General features: G+C 49.6%; 1 protein-coding gene across 1 annotated transcript in view; it reads left to right on the top strand.

Moving 5' to 3' along the window:
• LOC142585439 (uncharacterized) overlaps positions 1–17500 on the top strand; it is a 163280-nt gene that overhangs the window by 39172 nt on the left and 106608 nt on the right. Inside the window, exon 2 of the mRNA XM_075696209.1 lies at positions 1778–1967. Coding sequence (XP_075552324.1) covers positions 1907–1967 — 61 coding nt within the window. The 5' untranslated portion in view covers positions 1778–1906. The remainder of the gene's footprint in view (positions 1–1777; positions 1968–17500) is intronic.

The raw sequence follows: 17500 nt of genomic DNA, 5'->3' as shown, positions 1-17500 counted from the left end.
CTATATACGTTGCACTACGCGATGTATATATGCATAGATTGTATACGTGTCAGATGTAAACAATGTTACGTCGCACGAGGGTTACACGCACTAGCACACGTCTTGCATGACATGCGGCATGGGCGCCATAGCGGTGTTCCATGCTTTTTGCAACTTGGGAGAGTTCGACTTCACGCGCATGTTTCTATTGTCCAGCACATAATGGCTAAAGTAACAATAGCAGTTAGGAAAGGCTTCACGCGTTTAAGCATCGCTGTGCTTGTAAGAGTCGCACTGGTAACGTACATAACCATAGTTCATGCCAACGTGTACTTCTGATTGTATGCAGCCCTCGTATGCAATGAGAAAGCGTCTTTGCATTTCATTATTCCTAACGTGCTTCCTAGTCGATCGCTCTCGCAGCACTTGGACAGCATCCTCTTGAGTGCACACGAATTGATTGATTGATTGATTGATTGATTGATTGATTGATTGATTGATTGATTGATTGATTGATTGATTGATTAGAACGTTCCGAAGCAAGAGGGGTCTATCAGAGGCACCGTGGACAAGCTGCGGATCACGACATCTCACAACCTGCACACACATCTTGGAAATAGAACTCAGTAGCTATTTTGTTCGTTTTGACTACAGCTGGTCATACGTACTATATTCGGAGCGCAAGAAATGAGATTCAACACCTGTCTTTTGTTTGTCACTCTGTATACTGTAGGATTCGTCGGACGATCTCGCCGCTGCCACCATTTGTTGAGTTGTCGGACGATCTGCCAGCTGTAGGCTGATCTCACCACTGCCATTCAGATGTAAGATTTGGCAGTCGTAGCTGTAGGAAGGAGCTTGACTCTTCGTCGGGACTTAGGAGAGCAGGATTTATTTACATGTTATTTACAGTTGAACATGAGATACATCGACAGTCTAGCGTGACTCCCAAATGGCGCCCGCAAGACGAGCGTACAGCAAACAGCTTACGAGCACACAGCTCACGAGTACATTTCGAGCACGACAACGAGCACGACGACGAGCACACTCTAGCAGCCGACAATCGCTGCTTATAAGCACTCTGCGCGACGTCATAGTTAGACGTCATTGAAGATGACCCGCTCTTTTGGAGGAGGAGGACTCACATACACGTGCCGCACACACACACACACACAGGTGTTTACGGTCTGAAACCGACACCACACGAATTTTGTAGAACTCGGAGCCGCCCCGGGTAGCGCGCCCGGAAAGCACATTGTCTTGCGTCGTGGTCGGCGTGTAGGGAGGAGCCCACGACGACGTTACCGCGGCAGCTCCCCCACCCGTAGCAGATCAGGTCCGCGTTGTCGTGTTGCGCACAAAGCCTGCTTCGTCGAACTCCTTCAGTCACAACGGCGACGAGGCTAGAGCGTAACGGTGGCGGTTTCAGCACAAAGCCTGCTTCGTCAAACGCATCCTAGCTGAAGCGACGGAGAGTGGAGGATGCGCGCATTGTTCCCGACACAAAGTCGACTTAGTCACGCCGTGGCTAGAGGTTGGCGGCGGCGTTTATAATATATATATATATATATATATATACATAAGGGTGGAGGTGTGTCTGTCCATGATACGATACCTGGTTCGTGGGGCGCCAACTATACCAGCTCCGAAAACTTGCCTTTAGAGCATTACACCATAGCCTCCAAGATCGGGCGAGACAGCGTTCTCCGCCCGATCTCGGAGGCCGTGCTTGCGCGCTTATCTGCACACCCGAGCCTCACGTGCCGCGTTCTCTTCTTCTGTCCACCGGTGTGCGCAGATCATCAGCCGACGCGAGGACGTGCACAGCAGCTGCGGCTATTCGGCGGCGGCCCCTGACACTGGGAGGCATCGGCAGCAGCAGGCGCCGTCGGAGCTGCAGCGGCCGGCGGAAGCCGGGCGATAGCTTATGCCTCCCTTCGACGCGCCCGCACAGCCGGCCCATGGATTCCGAGCATCGCTGGACATGGGTGAGTGCATGCATGCGGTGCCCTGTACGTTTAACGCGCTTGCACACCTCGGCGGTGGGTGACCGATTCCAGCTAACACACATGCAATGTTGCGCGCACACTCTTCCTGTCCTTGCGCAAGATTTTGCGTGCTGTGTATAAGCTTTATACTACATTGGCCAGACTGTCACGTCTTCGTAAATTGTGACAGCGGAAGCGACAGGTTGACAGGTATGTGCGCTGTTCACTCCGCGACGGAGCAGAAAACGAGGATTGCTTACGTAAGGACGTTTTTTTTTTTCTTTCTCGTTTCTTTAGCTTAGCAATGAAAGTCGCGCAACGGAGAACTGTATACAGGAATGTATGTGTGCAGTCGTTGTCGCAATTTTGTAAAGTCACCTCGCCTATTAGGCCTGTCGCCATGGCAGGCTCTGTCGCAAACGTCGATCCTGTAGAACGCGCGGTGCTTTGGGATTCGGGAAAGCGTGAAGTATACTTTCTCTATCAACCCCTGCGACACCGGAAAAAAAGAAATCTCCACATATACGCCGCCACCTTGCGTTATATAGGCGGCGGCGTATATGTGACAGGTCCGGTCGCGCGCGCGACAGCTTCGACTTTTGACGAATACTGTACGTCTGACGCGAGATTGTAAATTAAGACGCTCAAGTTGGAATCGCTTTGCTCTTGCTTTTCAATTAAGAGGACCTTATATATAGCACTTATATAGGACCCCTTGTGTCCGAAGGCTTTCATGCAAATTTTGACCTGCGTCCCTTGAACCGTCCATCCACCTAAACACTTTCCCAGCTATCAAAAAAGAAAAGAAGAAAGAGAGAGAGAGAAAATGTTTCTATATCATTCTCAAATTGTAGACCCAGTGTTTCTCAGGAATTCACGGCAGCCGTGTCGAATAGACCGCGGCTCCACCTGTCCGGTGCCTTCCGAGATGTTTCAAAGTGTACGCAAAGCGCTCTTCGGTCCCTCAAATCGCATGCTACATAACTACAGAATGCCTTCTCGATGCCATGCAGGTCGTCGCGTGTACCTGTTCAGTCCATAGTGGGGGCTCTACTTTTGAGCCTCTTTTCAATAAAAAGACGAGTGGCCGAATTCACAAAACTCTATTTACTTGTGAGGTGACATTTGCCCTTTGCGGGCCACCTCTGCTAATGCTATGAATTCGAACGATCCTGTCGTAACATCTTTTTACGAATACGGACCGAAAAGCCTATAAGACAGAACGTGCCACCGTTTGGTCGCTCTTCTGAGAGGATTTAATTCGCACGCGCGCATACAATCGTAGCTACGTATACGCACTGCTGTATAACAGCAGTTGTTGCCCGGCGGACTGCGCGTGCGCGTATACCTGCTCGTCTTGCCAGGAGAACAGTTGCGCGCACACACACACACACACTAGCGTCGACCCAATAACAGCACACCCCGTTGCACCCGGAAAAAGAAAACGCGCGGAGTACGCGCTCAAACGCTGCTCACGCTGACCTCTCCCGTCACCATTAATGAAAGCGCGTCGCTGTGTTTTATTTTTCACCGCTTTTCTTTGTTCGCCGCCTTCAGCGTTTGTCCTACTGCCAGCCTTCCTCTCTTGATTACGACTCGATTTGCGCGCAATCACAGCGGGCAGGCAGGCAGGCAGGCATTTAAACGAAAACAACATTGACGGCTAGCCGCAACAGTGTTATGAGCTTTGCGGTGATCCCGACAAGGGTGACAGCTGAGGAAATGGACGCGCTTGGTAGATGCTAATAACGCACCACTTTGTGATTAAGACTGCTGGGCAAACAGTTCAACTAGAATTATAGAGGCCGGGGGGGGGGGGGGGGAATCGCTCCCCTGCTGGTAGTAAAATGACACGAGGAGACATGCGGCGGGCATGTTGGTCGCGCACAGAGAGATTGAAAACGCAATTTTGCGCGCTCTGTGTGTGTATACAGATGTGGAAACTGGGCTACGGCGCACAAGGCCTCGGCGTTGTTTTTACGGCCTCCTACTGCGATTTCGCGTCAAGCTGAAACAGACAGGCAGGCGATCACGCGTGTGTATACTGCTGTAGCACAATTACAAAATTAAATTCGTGAGAAACACACAGACAAGCAAAACAAAACAAAAGCAGTGCTGCAAGTTAGCTTTGGTGTGTAGCATTCCACTTGTCTGTCCCTCCTTATCTATGTGACGTCCACGGTCATTTAAAGTAATAACCATACACCGAATGCGTACGTGATACGTGCATATTACAGTGGTGCACTTCAATGCAACGTCCTGCGAACTAGCTATGCAAGGGCTGCATGTATAGTCCTTTTTGAGAGCGCGTTTTTGACGAGTGATGCGTATATAGTTATACGCCAGAAACGGCGACAGGCTTGCCTCTCCGCCGCGTTTCTCGGTGGGTGACTTTATGCCTGACACCGTATTTCATTATAAATCACAGAGCGATTCCAGGTTAACGTCACGTTTCAAGTCATAATAAGTGCGGAGATCATCCACGTGTCACAAGAAAGTATAGTTGAAAACAGGAAAAGGGGGCAGAGAAAACAACACGTGTGCCACCCTCGTTTAACGGAGAAGCAGAGTCTGCATGATGGCGAGAGACACATGTATACTTAGAAAATAAGCGCTCCTGGCAATGGCATCGCATTTTCACTAACTCCACGTTGTTGTAACCCTACGCACCGACATGGATACCATCTGCGCTAACACCACCCAAACAACCAAAGAAATCCGAGGTATAGAAGCCCGTTTGGATGATGCCGAAAATCGCTCACGACGTAACAATTTAATTTTTCACAACATTAAAGATGAAAATGCATCCGAAACATACCCCGAATCTGAAGAAACAGTCCTCCGCCTGTGCCGGCCGTGATCACTTAGACTTATCCATTGACCCCAAAAAAATTGAAAGGGCTCACCGTCTCGGGCGCCATTCTCCTGATCGCATTCGGCCCATAATAGTCAAATTTACATTTTTTTAAACCATGGAGCTGATTCTTTCAAACGGCCGTAAGTTAAAAGGCACCGATTACAGCATAGGGGAGGACTTTTCACGCCCTGTCCGAGAAGCGCGAAAGCACCTTGTAAGTTTGCCAAAGCTACTACCATTAAATTTTCCTTGCGCTACAAAACCTTGTGCATCGGTGCTAAACGTTATGCATTCGACGAGTCATCACAATCTGTACATGAAATCCCATAGCATACGACTTATCGCCACGCTACTAATCTTCCTTCTGAAAGCCTTCGCGGCAAACTGCCAAATGTTTCTTTTTCTATTATCTTTACCAACATACGTAGCTTCCTCCCAAAGCGTGAACACATTTGTAATCTTGTTTCTTCACCTGCCAGCAATATACTCGCACTAACAGAAACGTGGCTAACAGGCGACGTCACCGATCCGGAAGTTTTGGCTGGTTTGCCGCAATTTAACGTTTTTCGCAAGGACCGCAAGCGCTCACGAGGAGGAGGTGTTCTTATTGCCACTAACCAGCTGTTGCCTTGTTCTGTTATTAACAGAACAATCGGAGCTTGAAATACTATGGGTAATCTGTCGTTCCGTACCACAAATCGTCATACTAGGCGTCTGCTACAGACCCCCCTCCAGTAATCCAATCTTTTCTTCGCAGTTAAACGATAGTCTGAATCAAATAACTGGCAAATATCCCAACGCGCGCATTATCCTTTTTGGTGATTTTAATTACCCCTCCATTGACTGGCAGAACGTAACACCAACAGGCAACACCGAAATAACTAACTTTGTTGACGTTTGTTTGAATTTCAATCTCACCCAGTTAGTAACTGAACCCATACGAGTCACACATGATTCCTCCAACATCTTGGACCTTATTCTAACTAATCACCCAGAAATTTTATCATCGCTTACTTACCTCCGCGAAATCAGTGACCACAAAGTTTTACACGCTACTTTCACCGTCACCCCTGAATCGCGTCAAACTTTCCATAAAACAATTCGCCTCTATGACAGAGGGAATTACGAAGAAATTATTAATCACCTGACGGCGTCATTTCCAAACCTTGAGACGGGTTTCGATGATCGATCGCTGGAGGATAATTGGCTTACTTTCAAAACTAAAATTGCCGAACTCACCGCGAAGTTTATTCCAACCATCACGTTTCGTGCCAGTCACAACAAACCATGGTTTTCAAAGCTCTTGAAGACACTCGAGAACAAAAAAAAAAAAAAAGAAACTTTTCCGTGCAGCAAAACGCAACCCAAGCGCATGCGCCTGGAAGAAATATTACATAGCCGAATCAACATACCTGCAAGCTATCCGTAATGCCAAACGCGATTTTTTTTTCAAAGTGACCTCCCCAAGATACTAACAAATAACCCGAGGAAGTTCTGGAAAGTACTAAATCCTCAACAGGCTCCGATCATCACACTAGCTAACCCACTTGGCGAGATGACCAGTGACATTGACTGTGCAAATATTTTTAACACCGCTTTCTCATCCGTCTTCACACACGAAACTGATATGCCACTTTCTACCGCAACTACCAACCTAAGTTTGCCTATGCCTTCAATCATGTTTTCTGCGCACGGCATTATATGTATTATAGAAAATATCAAGATTTCATCTTCAGCGGGTGCTGATGAAATCACCCCCAACTTCCTCAAAAATACTGGCCATGCTTCCGCACCGTATCTGTCAAAACTTTTTGCACAGTCACTTTCCACAGGTAGCATTCCCAGCGATTGGAAGGTGGGGAAGGTTGTTCCGGTCTTCAAATCAGGTAAAAAGAATCACCCCTTAACTACCGCCCCATCTCTTTAACAAGCGTGCGGTGCAAAATCATGGAACATGTCATTTATTCCCACATAATGAACTTTCTTGACTTTATTAATTTTTTTCATCCTGCTCAACATGGCTTCCGTAAAAACCTATCCCGTGATACACAATTGGCTATTTTAATCCATGACTTGCATATGAACCTTGACTGTAACCTTCAAACTGATGCAATATTCCTGGACTTCGCGAAAGCGTTCGACAAAGTACCCCACAAACGCTTGCTACTAAAACTTTCATGGTTAAACCTTCATCCTAACATTTTACAGTGGATAAGTGAATTCCTTGCTAACCGCACCCAGTATGTTTACGTTAATGATCAAGCCTCTAGTGCTCTTCCCGTAACATCAGGTGTCCCGCAAGGATCAGTCCTTGGCCCGCTGTTATTGTTAATATACATTAATGACCTACCAACGCATGTCTCTTGTAACATCCATATTTTTGCCAACGACTGTGTCATCTATCGCACAATCAATAACACCTCTGATCAGCTCGACCTCCAGAATGACTTAAACAGCGCACAGGACTGGTGTAACCAATGGCTCATGGAACTAAACCCTAAGATAAATGTAAACTCATGTCTTTTAACCGAAAACGTAATCCTCCCCTCTTCTCATACAAAATCTAGCACGCCACGGTAGAATTAACTCACACTTATAAATACCTCGGCGTAACATTGTCCAATGATCTAACCTGGAACGCACATGTCACAAAAATCATATCATCCGCTAACAGAACCCTTGGATTCTTAAAACGTCATCTACGACATGCCCCACAAAAGCTAAAATTACTTGCCTACAAATCACTTGTCCGTCCTAAATTAGAATACGCCTCTACTATTTGGAGCTCTAACCAAAATTATCTAACAATTTCCCTAGAATCAGTACAAAGTCGAGCCACAAGATTCATATATTCGTGCTAATCATATAACGCTAGTACATCATCATTAAAAGCAGAGGCAGGTTTAACATCGCTAGCTTGTAGACGTCGTATTACTAGTATGTGCTTGTTTCATAAACTTTATTACAGCTCACTTCGTCATCCGCCCTACATCAATCCGCCGGCACGTATCTCCCCCCGCATTGGTCATCCCCTTCAAGTTGCACGGCCTCGTACGCGCACTGCTGCATTCGCATCTTCATTCTTTCCGCGCTCAGCCCCGGACTGGAACGGCCTTCCACACGACATCGCCGCAATCACCTGTACATCTAAATTTCTGAATTGTATAACTACTGTATTTAACAGCGAATAATTTATGTTCATTACGTGTTTTCTTTGTTTATTATATGACTTATACATGTAACCCACCCCTTATGTAACACCCCCAACCCCGGGGGCCTTTAAGGTAACGAAGTGAAGTGAAGTGAAGTTGAAAAACAAAACTTTTCGGCCAGGGACTGGTCTGTATATGAAGAGAGAGAGAGAGCAACATATATTATATATATATATATATATATATATATATTCGAAACTACGCGGAAATCCGTGACGTCCCAAGAGAGACAAAAGGGGAGCAAAGACAGGTAGGTTAGCCAGCGTACGTACTGGCTCGCTACCCTGTGTTGGGGAAAAGAGTAAAGGGAATAAGAGGAGAAAGAAGAAAAAAAAAAGAGAAAAATTCACACAGTAACGCGATGCTACGCGCTACAGCATTCAAAGACGGTCGCACAATTCACAAACCCTCAAAAACTTCAGCAGAGCCTCTAAGGTCTTGAGCGCCGGAATGCGTCTGGACCAGTGTCCTATATAGTCCCAAAGCCTATCCTATCGCCTATCGCATAGCGCCGCCTATCGAGCGCGAAATCCAAAGGATAAGTTTGGTCTTCACTTTCTTTATTAGGAACCAATCGTTTGCAGCCGAATAAAACCCAGATGCATAGTTATGAAACAGTAACCTACGACCAGTCAAAATTGATTTAGTGTTTCTTCTCAGCGATCCCCTTGCTTACAAGCTTACATGCAGTTGCACGAAATGAAACTTAATTAAGATGTTTCCATCTCGAAAGAGCGCTGTACTGCTGCCGTTGGGTAAACGCGCCTCAATTCATAACCACTGAAACACGCGTAAACGTAAGCCGATTCTTATTTCAGGGAGGCTGATATAAGTTAAACGTATACATATACGGCTTGCAGCAGCAGCAACGTGCTTCGTCGTCATCGCTGCGCAGATGCGCGCGATAGCACGAAGCAGCTTAGCGCAAAAAAAAAAAAAAAGTATTAGTGAAGTCGTTAGCGTGGTCGGTGAGAAGTTATAGGGAGAGACCACTCGAGATCGCCGCAATTAATGATCCCTCGAGAGAAGCGCTGCTCGCATTGCATCGCAACTCACGATCCTGCGCTGAGCTCCACCGTTGAAAATCACGCGAGCGGGGACGAGGAGGAGCGTCCACGCTCGCACGACGAGCTTACAGTCATTGACAACGCGAGAAGCCAAGACGAAAAACAAAAGACACAAAATGAAAACCAAAAGCGAATTTCGTTCCCGCGTATACGTATAACTTCGCTGCATTCTGCGAGCGAGGCGATTCTTGGCGGTCATGATACGGGGCACGCGTGGGCGCGGGTGTGTTTTGCGCCGAAACGCGTTGAGGCGCAAAGACGACGTGGCTGAAGAAAGTGAAAGAGAGAGAGAGAGAAGTTAATCAGCGCCGCGGGGTCACGGGCAATTAATTAGCGACCGACAGATGCCCGCCACGCCGAAGATATATAGCAGTTTCCGAGAACCGATGCTGAGACATCACCGAGTGGAAAGGGCGAGTATACGTAAAGAAAAGATAAAAAGAAATAGACGAGGAAAAGGAAACAAGAGTAGACAACGAAATCTGGCGGCCATTAAGCAAAGCGATAACAGCATTTATGGCGTCGTGCGCGCGCGGCCGGACGAGCGATGTTGTAACGCGGCTGTTAATTCCGGCGGCGCCATCTCGTGGTGGAGAGCATAAATGAGTCTTCGAATGCGATGTGCAGTCAGTTCGGCCGCAACACGAGCCCAGGGTGCTTTAGAAAGGTTCTGCTTTCACTGCAAGCTTTATTACCACATCTTACGTCACAACGAGAGAGAGAGAGAGAGAGAGAGAGAGAGAGAGTTTTTTTCGATGACGCTGATTCACGTCACACGCGAAAAGGTCCGCTTCCTAACAGCCGAAAATATTCCGCGAGAAGGTATATGGACAGCGTTCGCCTTCCGCAGCTGATGCTCGGGCCGTAACTTGGCCACTTTACGCCGCCGGACACGGCGGCGCCTGCGCCCACGTGACACCGCGGGTCCGACGACAGTGTTTGCTTAAGAGTATAAACCGCACCCAGCCGTTAATTCCGTAGCTACGACGCATAAACGAAAGGACAGGCCAGCGCGATTCGCATGACGGATAGTAACGCGGCGCGTTAACTCACGACCACGGTCGTAAAGAAGGCAGGCCTCTCGCTGATTGCGAGAAATGAACGGTTTTGGGGGAATACCGCTATACAATGATGCAGGGCGTTCGGGACCAGCAGTTTGTCCTCGTAGAAATGGCCCCCATACACTCGCGGTATTCGTACGTGGTTTGTAAAACTATATTACACCGTCTTATTCGTGCGCACTAATTTACATAACGTAATTATTTCCGCATAGTATTACTATAACAAGCAGGACTCTAAGCGGCGGCCAGCTGCGAACGGATCGAACAGACAGTCGGTTCGCCGACGATAAGCTTGCTAGGCCACTACGGCAATTTCTGTATGAGGAGGGCTTCCACGCTTTTATTTAAATACACACAGGTATACACCGCAAGGCAAGCTGCAAAATGTGATTTATAAAATAATAGGTAAAGAACAGGCACCGTCGTAATTGTAGCAGTGGGTTAGATGGGTGTTCAATGGCGGCGCGGTGGATTTTGTTTTCCTTTCTTTCCGTCCGAGAAAGGGATAGATGGAGGGATCGTAATTTATGACGTCATTAATAGACCTTAACGAGGCGGCACACGAGGCTGCGCGCGCGCTTACAGACCGCGCGGCTTCACCCGACCACTCGGAGAATAAGGACGCGCCCACTACATACAACGAAGTCACTAAACACTACTACCTACAACGCAGACAATATAGCACGCCACACCGCACGCTCACTCGAGCTCAAGCAGTTACACTCAGAATGCTACAAACAGACACATACCCCACTCAAAACAGATTACACCATTACATGCCTGAGCTCTACGACAAGTCTTATTGCACCAATTGCAATACATCCCTTAACGTTTATCATTTACTCTGGCCGTGCTCGCAAGCTCACGTAAACTACGAACAGGACAAGCGCAAGTTTGAAGAGGCAATCCGGAGCGAAGAACTCGCTCCCCAACTCTGGGCCGTCCAGCAGGTCCACGACGCCGCCAGGAAACTCAACCTCCCGGTTCCGTCGTGGGAGACGCCCACTCCATGAGAGCCCGCAGCTCTCGTGGCCTGCAGGACCTGAATAAAGTTGATTTCCTTCCTTCCTTCGGTAATGTGCTATCAACAAATTGCGTTATAGAGCCAAACGCGAGTATAACTTACCCGGATGAAGCGAATTATCCTTTATACCGAGCGCAGAGAACTTACTGGCAGATAGTTTCGCCAAATAAGTCCTTCATAACGAATTGTCCGTCAGACATATTTGCACTCGGTGCTTCAGAACGCGCTTCCTAAGATGGGCACCGTCTGCCAGTATTGTGCAAACATTGAGGGAAGAATCCCGGAGCAGGCCTACACAATCTGGCGCATCTGGAACACCATTCTCAGAGGCACTGAGCAACAGTTCAAGGCACCGGCAAAAATTACTCTCTACTACACATATAGTTCTATTTCCAATAAATGTATTCATTCCTTGCTTTTATTCGCTCTCTCCACAGGCGGTAACAAGCCTGTGTATACTATTTAAGGAACGAATCACAAAAGTTCATTCATTATCGTTATATGCGAGTTTTGGTATCTTTAGTTACCTGATATGTCGAAGTACCTTTAGCGTATGAAGCTGTCCATTATGAGCAGGTTTGACTGTATTTGACTGTCTGATTTCCTTACACGTCTATTGAGCGATTGTACCTCGGGAAAGAGACATATATGGCAACACCAGCAGGGCCCGCGTGCAAAATATTGACGCTTGAAAAAGAAAGTGAGAAAATGAGAGTGCCCTCATAAGCATGCGCCGCTTCAGGAGAAGAAGCATGCACTTAGTTTCGAGCATTCCTACGCCAACAAAATGAAAAAAAAAGGAAAAGAAATGAAATTAGTGCCGGATACTGTAATCAACAAGGAAGTGTGTACAGGCAAAATAGACATGCTACACCGCGAAGGGCTGCTCTTGGCATGAGTATAGAAAACCCGAAAAGTCTCTCTGCAAGCTCAGATGTAGCGTATATACTGACAGTCGTTCAACGTGACATTTTCGCTTCCGCCGAAAGCCGGGTTGTATATACTCGCTTCGCCTCTCACTAGCTCGGTCGGCGGCAATCCCTGTATGAAAGAAGCATCAGAGTGGGGGGCAAAGGGGTCGAGCAAAGGGCAGCACGCATTCCGACAACCGAGGAGTGGCCGGCCGCGTGCTCGTGCGCACGCACGTGAAAAGAATATGCCACTCGCGGTTCTTCACCCCGGCCGCAGCATAAGTGAGCCCGCGCCGGTCACAATCTGGCACCCCCGGAGAGGAAGCCAGCACCGCCCTACCGCTCATCGTGACTGCAATCGTGCCTTTGCGGCGGAGAAAGCCTGCCCAAGTCGCGCGCCATGCTTTTTCGGTTCAAGTGATCGTTCCTCGCGGAGAGAGAGAGAGAGAGATTGGAGCACGCACAGACGAATTCGAACAAGCGTGCCAGACCCCCTGTATATATAGGCGCGGCCGCCGCCTCAATATGTATAGTGCGGCTTACGAAACTCTCGGCCTGCGATCTGGGGAGTTGCGCGCGCGTGCAGTTTGCTCCCTGTATGCCCAGCTTCGCTATCGGGGAGCAGAAGTCGTTCTCGTTCGTAACACGTTCGAAGAGTGGAGCGCCCTCTCGTGGTCGCCGGGGTCGACCTCATTGGCGCTCGCGCATAAGCCCGCAGCAGACCTCTGACCCGCGAGCGCGCGTATAACCCCCTGGGCCACCGCGCGGCATGTCGAAACGCCTCGCTCTATATAGACAGGGTGTGCCCGGCACGGCATCTATATGTGACGGGGCCTGCCCGGCAGGAGACCGAAAGCGTACCGACTCCGACGGTGGATCTGCGCTGTTCGAAACGGGGGACCTCTCAGACAAATGGGCTGCGCCGGCGTACTGCTTGAAGTGACGTTTCATCTTAGAGTCGTTTTCTTTTTTCTCTCTCTGTTGTTCAAGGGACTCTTGAATTGAGTTTGTCCTTGTTAGTGCTTACAACGCGCAGCCTGTCTATTCCATCCCTTTCGTCTCTGGATCGTGTGGTCGAAGCTTTACAAGGCAATTATGACGTTTACTCTTAGCAAACACGTTCATGGACGGTTTCGGGGTTCGAGCGTTATCCTGATGACAGTTACGTCATTAAGCTATCACTTCTATCCGTGAAAGCTGCTGCTCATAAGCGCCATTTAGCGCCCACGACAGTTCTCAGTTACTCCCCCCCAGGCTGCGTCTTCAAGAAACGCAATGACGCATTCAACGCCTTCTGTTGTGAAATATGTATCGGGCATACGGTGGAGAGTGGGGATGGAGGAGGGGGTTCGCAAGAGGTGTTGCCGAGGCGCGCTCTAGGAGCAGTTCGCGTAGTTCTTACGCTACATTTGTCGCTTTCGTTTGGCCCCATACTTGCATACAGAGAAGAAAGGTGTGCGCGGCCCCAGGCAGGCAGGCAGGCAGGCAGGCGCGCGCACACACACACACACACACACACACACACACACACACACACACACACACACACACACACACACACACACACACACACACACACACACACACACACACACACACACACACACACACACACACACACACACACACACGCACGCACGCACGCGCACGCACACACGCACGCACGCACGCACATCCGGCGTGAGAGGCCGCGGGAGAGAAGGGGGTCGAAGATGCAACGGCCGCAGCAGCGAGCCGAGATGAATGCCGACCGGGAGTGCCTAGTGCCGTATTGAACGCCGCGCGCTGACCGGCCGCCGGACGGCCGCCTCTTCTTGAACGAGCACCGTATCCGGTTGCACCTGCCGCGTGCACCGCGCGGGCCATCGGACGCAGCGCGCCCGCTGTTCGCCTCCTGCGTGCCGCAGGGGCTGGGTTCCCCTATATAGTAGTACGGTTCCGGATATACGCGCGCTCGCTCTCCGGCTGACCAATGGGTGCCGTTTGTAAGAGTTAAGCTGTCGCTTTGTCTCTCGTTCCGCGGTGCTCTCGTGACACCGCGGAATGGATGTCGACTGGTTTCACGCCCACCTCCAAAGCTACTCGCCCCCCCCCCCCTTCTTCCCTCCTTTACTCCCGTTCGCTGGCACGCGCGTCGTATCCATCTTTCTGGTTTTCTTATTTTTTCCCCCTACAGAGTGCTTTCGCTTTTCAGTTCCTGATTCCGTTTCTCCGTAGCTTTTCTTTTTCTATCAATGCTTCATTTCGGATTCCTCCCGTCGTTCTTTTCGGCTGCCCTCTGCTGTGTAATACCTCCAGCTTTTCTTTCCCGTCTTCAGCCGTCCCGCTCTCTCCAGCTCTTCCTCCGCTGCTCCATTTCTGTTCTTCGGCTCTGCGTCATCGAAGTCATCCGAATAAGGCGGCCATTCCGTATGCACATCGCAAGCCTGCCCGACTGTTCGGCGCTGCTCTCTTGCTCAATCACGCTACACACGCTGGCGCATGTGAACTGGCGGAAAAATGAAGGGGGGTGGGGGGGGCTGTAAAACACGAGCAAAAGAATAACCGATGCCCCGAATCACGTGGCACGACGCGCAGATGGAGCGTGCGCGCTGTCATCGCCGTCTCGCTCCGCCACGAATATGGATGGCCGGAAACAACGCTTCGACGCACGCGTCGTCGCCGTATGTATAGCTCAGTGAGTGCGCGCTCGCGCGCATGTTCAATGCGACGTGAAGCGCGCGGAGCGCCGACCAGGTATGCATGCGTCGCGGCGCGCGCGTACAGGTGTTCCCAGGGGTTATTCAGTGTGACCTCGCCGTCGCGCCTCGTCCCGCGCCGCGGTTGCGTGGTGGTAACGCGAGCGCAGCTGTGCGAGCGATGAGTTCTCGGGATCTCAAGGCTGGTTTTCTCGAACTGCGTGCATGTTAGAGTTTGGCGAGAAAAAAGAAACTGCGTCTCACGTGCGACTCGTGATGAATGGTGAAAAATGAAGGTGATGTGACGCGCTCGTTGCTCTCTCTCTCTCTCTCTCTCTCTCTCTCTCTCTCTCTCTCTCTCTCTCTCTCTCTCTCTCTCTCATACGCTGGATGGATGGATGGATGTTATGAGCGTCCTCAATGGAACGGGGCGGTGGTTTGCGCCACCAAGCTCTTATACTGCCTAATGTCCTACCTAGAATAAACAATAAAAAAAAAGAAAAAGAAACACGATGAACTCCCACAAGCAAATTTTCTGATCCCCTATTGCGAACTGCATGTGCTTTTGTACGTCACCGTATTTTTTTTTTTGTCGTTTCTCTACTTTTCTTCCACCAATCCTCCGATCGCCTCTTACTAATCCCTATTGCAGACATTTTAGTCGCATTTTACTGCGCTCACTCACACTCGCGCAGCCTCGCGCAGACTTATAGTATCGATGCAGACTTAGTATCGTGCATATACATTCATTGACTCATTGACAGAAGTTTTCGCAACCGCTTCGCTCGGTATCTGAACTGTCGTCAGGTCTCCCCCCTATAGCACTGCCAACTTACCGCCGTAGAACAGTGGTTGCTCGTAATCCTAATGCATATATAGTTCGAGGGAAACATCGGTTCTAACTTCCCGGAGCACGGGAACGTGAGCCATATATATATACTCGCTACATTTTTTCTTGCACAAGAGCCCGGCGTAACAGCTCCTGCCACTTGCGAAGTGGCTTTAAACTCTTAAGAAAGAGTTTAAACACACTGTTGAAGGCGATCGCATGTACCTTGAATACGACCTGGTGTCGCTTACAGCGCGTTGTCTCACCAACGGAACGACTTACTTGTTCTTGCGCATCCGGTGTGCTACCAGGCAGTCAAGTGAAGGCTCACATATAGAAAGCGCATTTCCTACAGAGAGAGAACGTAAGCGAGAGAAACAGCCCGCAACTGGGCGAGAAACCGCAAATCCGGTCGATTGCAGTCAGTGGCCGACCGTCGCTAGCTCTTGTGATAAGCGCGGATGTGTGTGCGTGTATACATATATAGATATACGACCACATCGCTAGGGCCGTATACGTATATACGCGACGCTTGCGCACATGCGGCACACGGAGTCAGGAGCGCGGTTCCTCTTCAAAGGCGGGCCCCGCGCGTTTGATGAGGCCACACTGTAAGGACGTTGTATACGACCAGCCTTATCACCAGTGCACCCATCGTGCTTGCCGGCAAAAGGGAAACTAAAAAAAAAAAATGAATTGAAATATAAAGCGAAGTGGCTGCCGTTCGGTCGCCCGGCGTATAGCGCGTAAGTTTCCATGGAGATCGCTCCTCCAGTCTCCTCACAGCGGGTGTCGGCGTCGCACTTGGTGTCAGCGGCGGCACTTATTTTTTTTTCCCTTTTCCTTCTTTTTCTGCGCTGCTATTTTGCTGTCGTGAGACAAACGGCCGTGGAGGCTGTGGCAGGTGATAACAGTGCCTCAGAGCAAACATGGCGCTTCGCGTGCGTACCACAAGAAGAAAAAAAAGAACATGAAAAAGAAAGCGTAGGCAGGCTACGCCGCAGTGATCCCCTGCATGCCGCCTATAGCCTGCGCAAACTCTTTCTTATTTTTCCCCCCCGACATGTCCGTACATGTAGTGAACGGTCGTCCCCGGCGCAGCCTACGCAAAACTTTAGACTGAAAGAGGTGCGCTGTATAGAACGGCGCCTATAGCACATCTACAGGGCACACACTTCCACATGCAAATTCGCGCAGCGGGGTGGCTTCTCCGGAACGTGTCGTTCCACGAAGATTAGAAATTTATATGAGACGCGAAGACAAATTAAGGTGTAGATAACGGGGGGTCCTGGGTAGAAGCGAGCTCGTTTGTCGCGACACTCGCTACCGCATCTCCAGCTGGTTTATGTACACGCTGGAAAAATGAGAGAGAGATTTCGCAGATGGCTTTGTCTCTGAACGGCGAAGCAGGGCAGCCCGAGGTCAGCGTGTCGGCCTCGTAATCCTGTGAGGCAGTGCGCGAGGGTTATTTGGCACTTATGACGTCACGCCGTGTAGCGCCTTGCAAGCCCCCGTACATACCATCTGCTGCTTCTCGGGATGCAAGTGGTGGGCGACTTGGCGTCCAGCGCCATCTTGTGTGTGCAATTGGTCGCACACAGATTGATAACGCGGTTGAAGAAGGTTCCGTGCGATTTTCTTTTATTCTTTTTTCGCTGAAATGGATTTGAACGCACGAGTAAACAAGGACGCGCTGGAAGGCAAGTCGCATGCGAAGCCAACCAGACAATTAATCTGGTTAACCTCTCAGCATATCACTTCTTGTTCTCCCTGTCTCTGTTTCCCTCTCTCTCAAGTTGGGAGCTGCGTTATTATAATCCTACACGTCATCGCAAGGTAAACAGGGACAGCAGCCTGCCTCTGCGGTTTATTAAATGACGTGCTTGTAGAAAAA

The sequence above is a fragment of the Dermacentor variabilis genome, chromosome 6 (genome assembly GCF_050947875.1).
Source record: "Dermacentor variabilis isolate Ectoservices chromosome 6, ASM5094787v1, whole genome shotgun sequence".
Lineage (NCBI taxonomy): Eukaryota > Metazoa > Arthropoda > Arachnida > Ixodida > Ixodidae > Dermacentor > Dermacentor variabilis.
The sequence above is the reverse complement of the archived record's forward strand: the minus strand, read 5'-3'. Positions and strand labels throughout refer to the sequence as shown.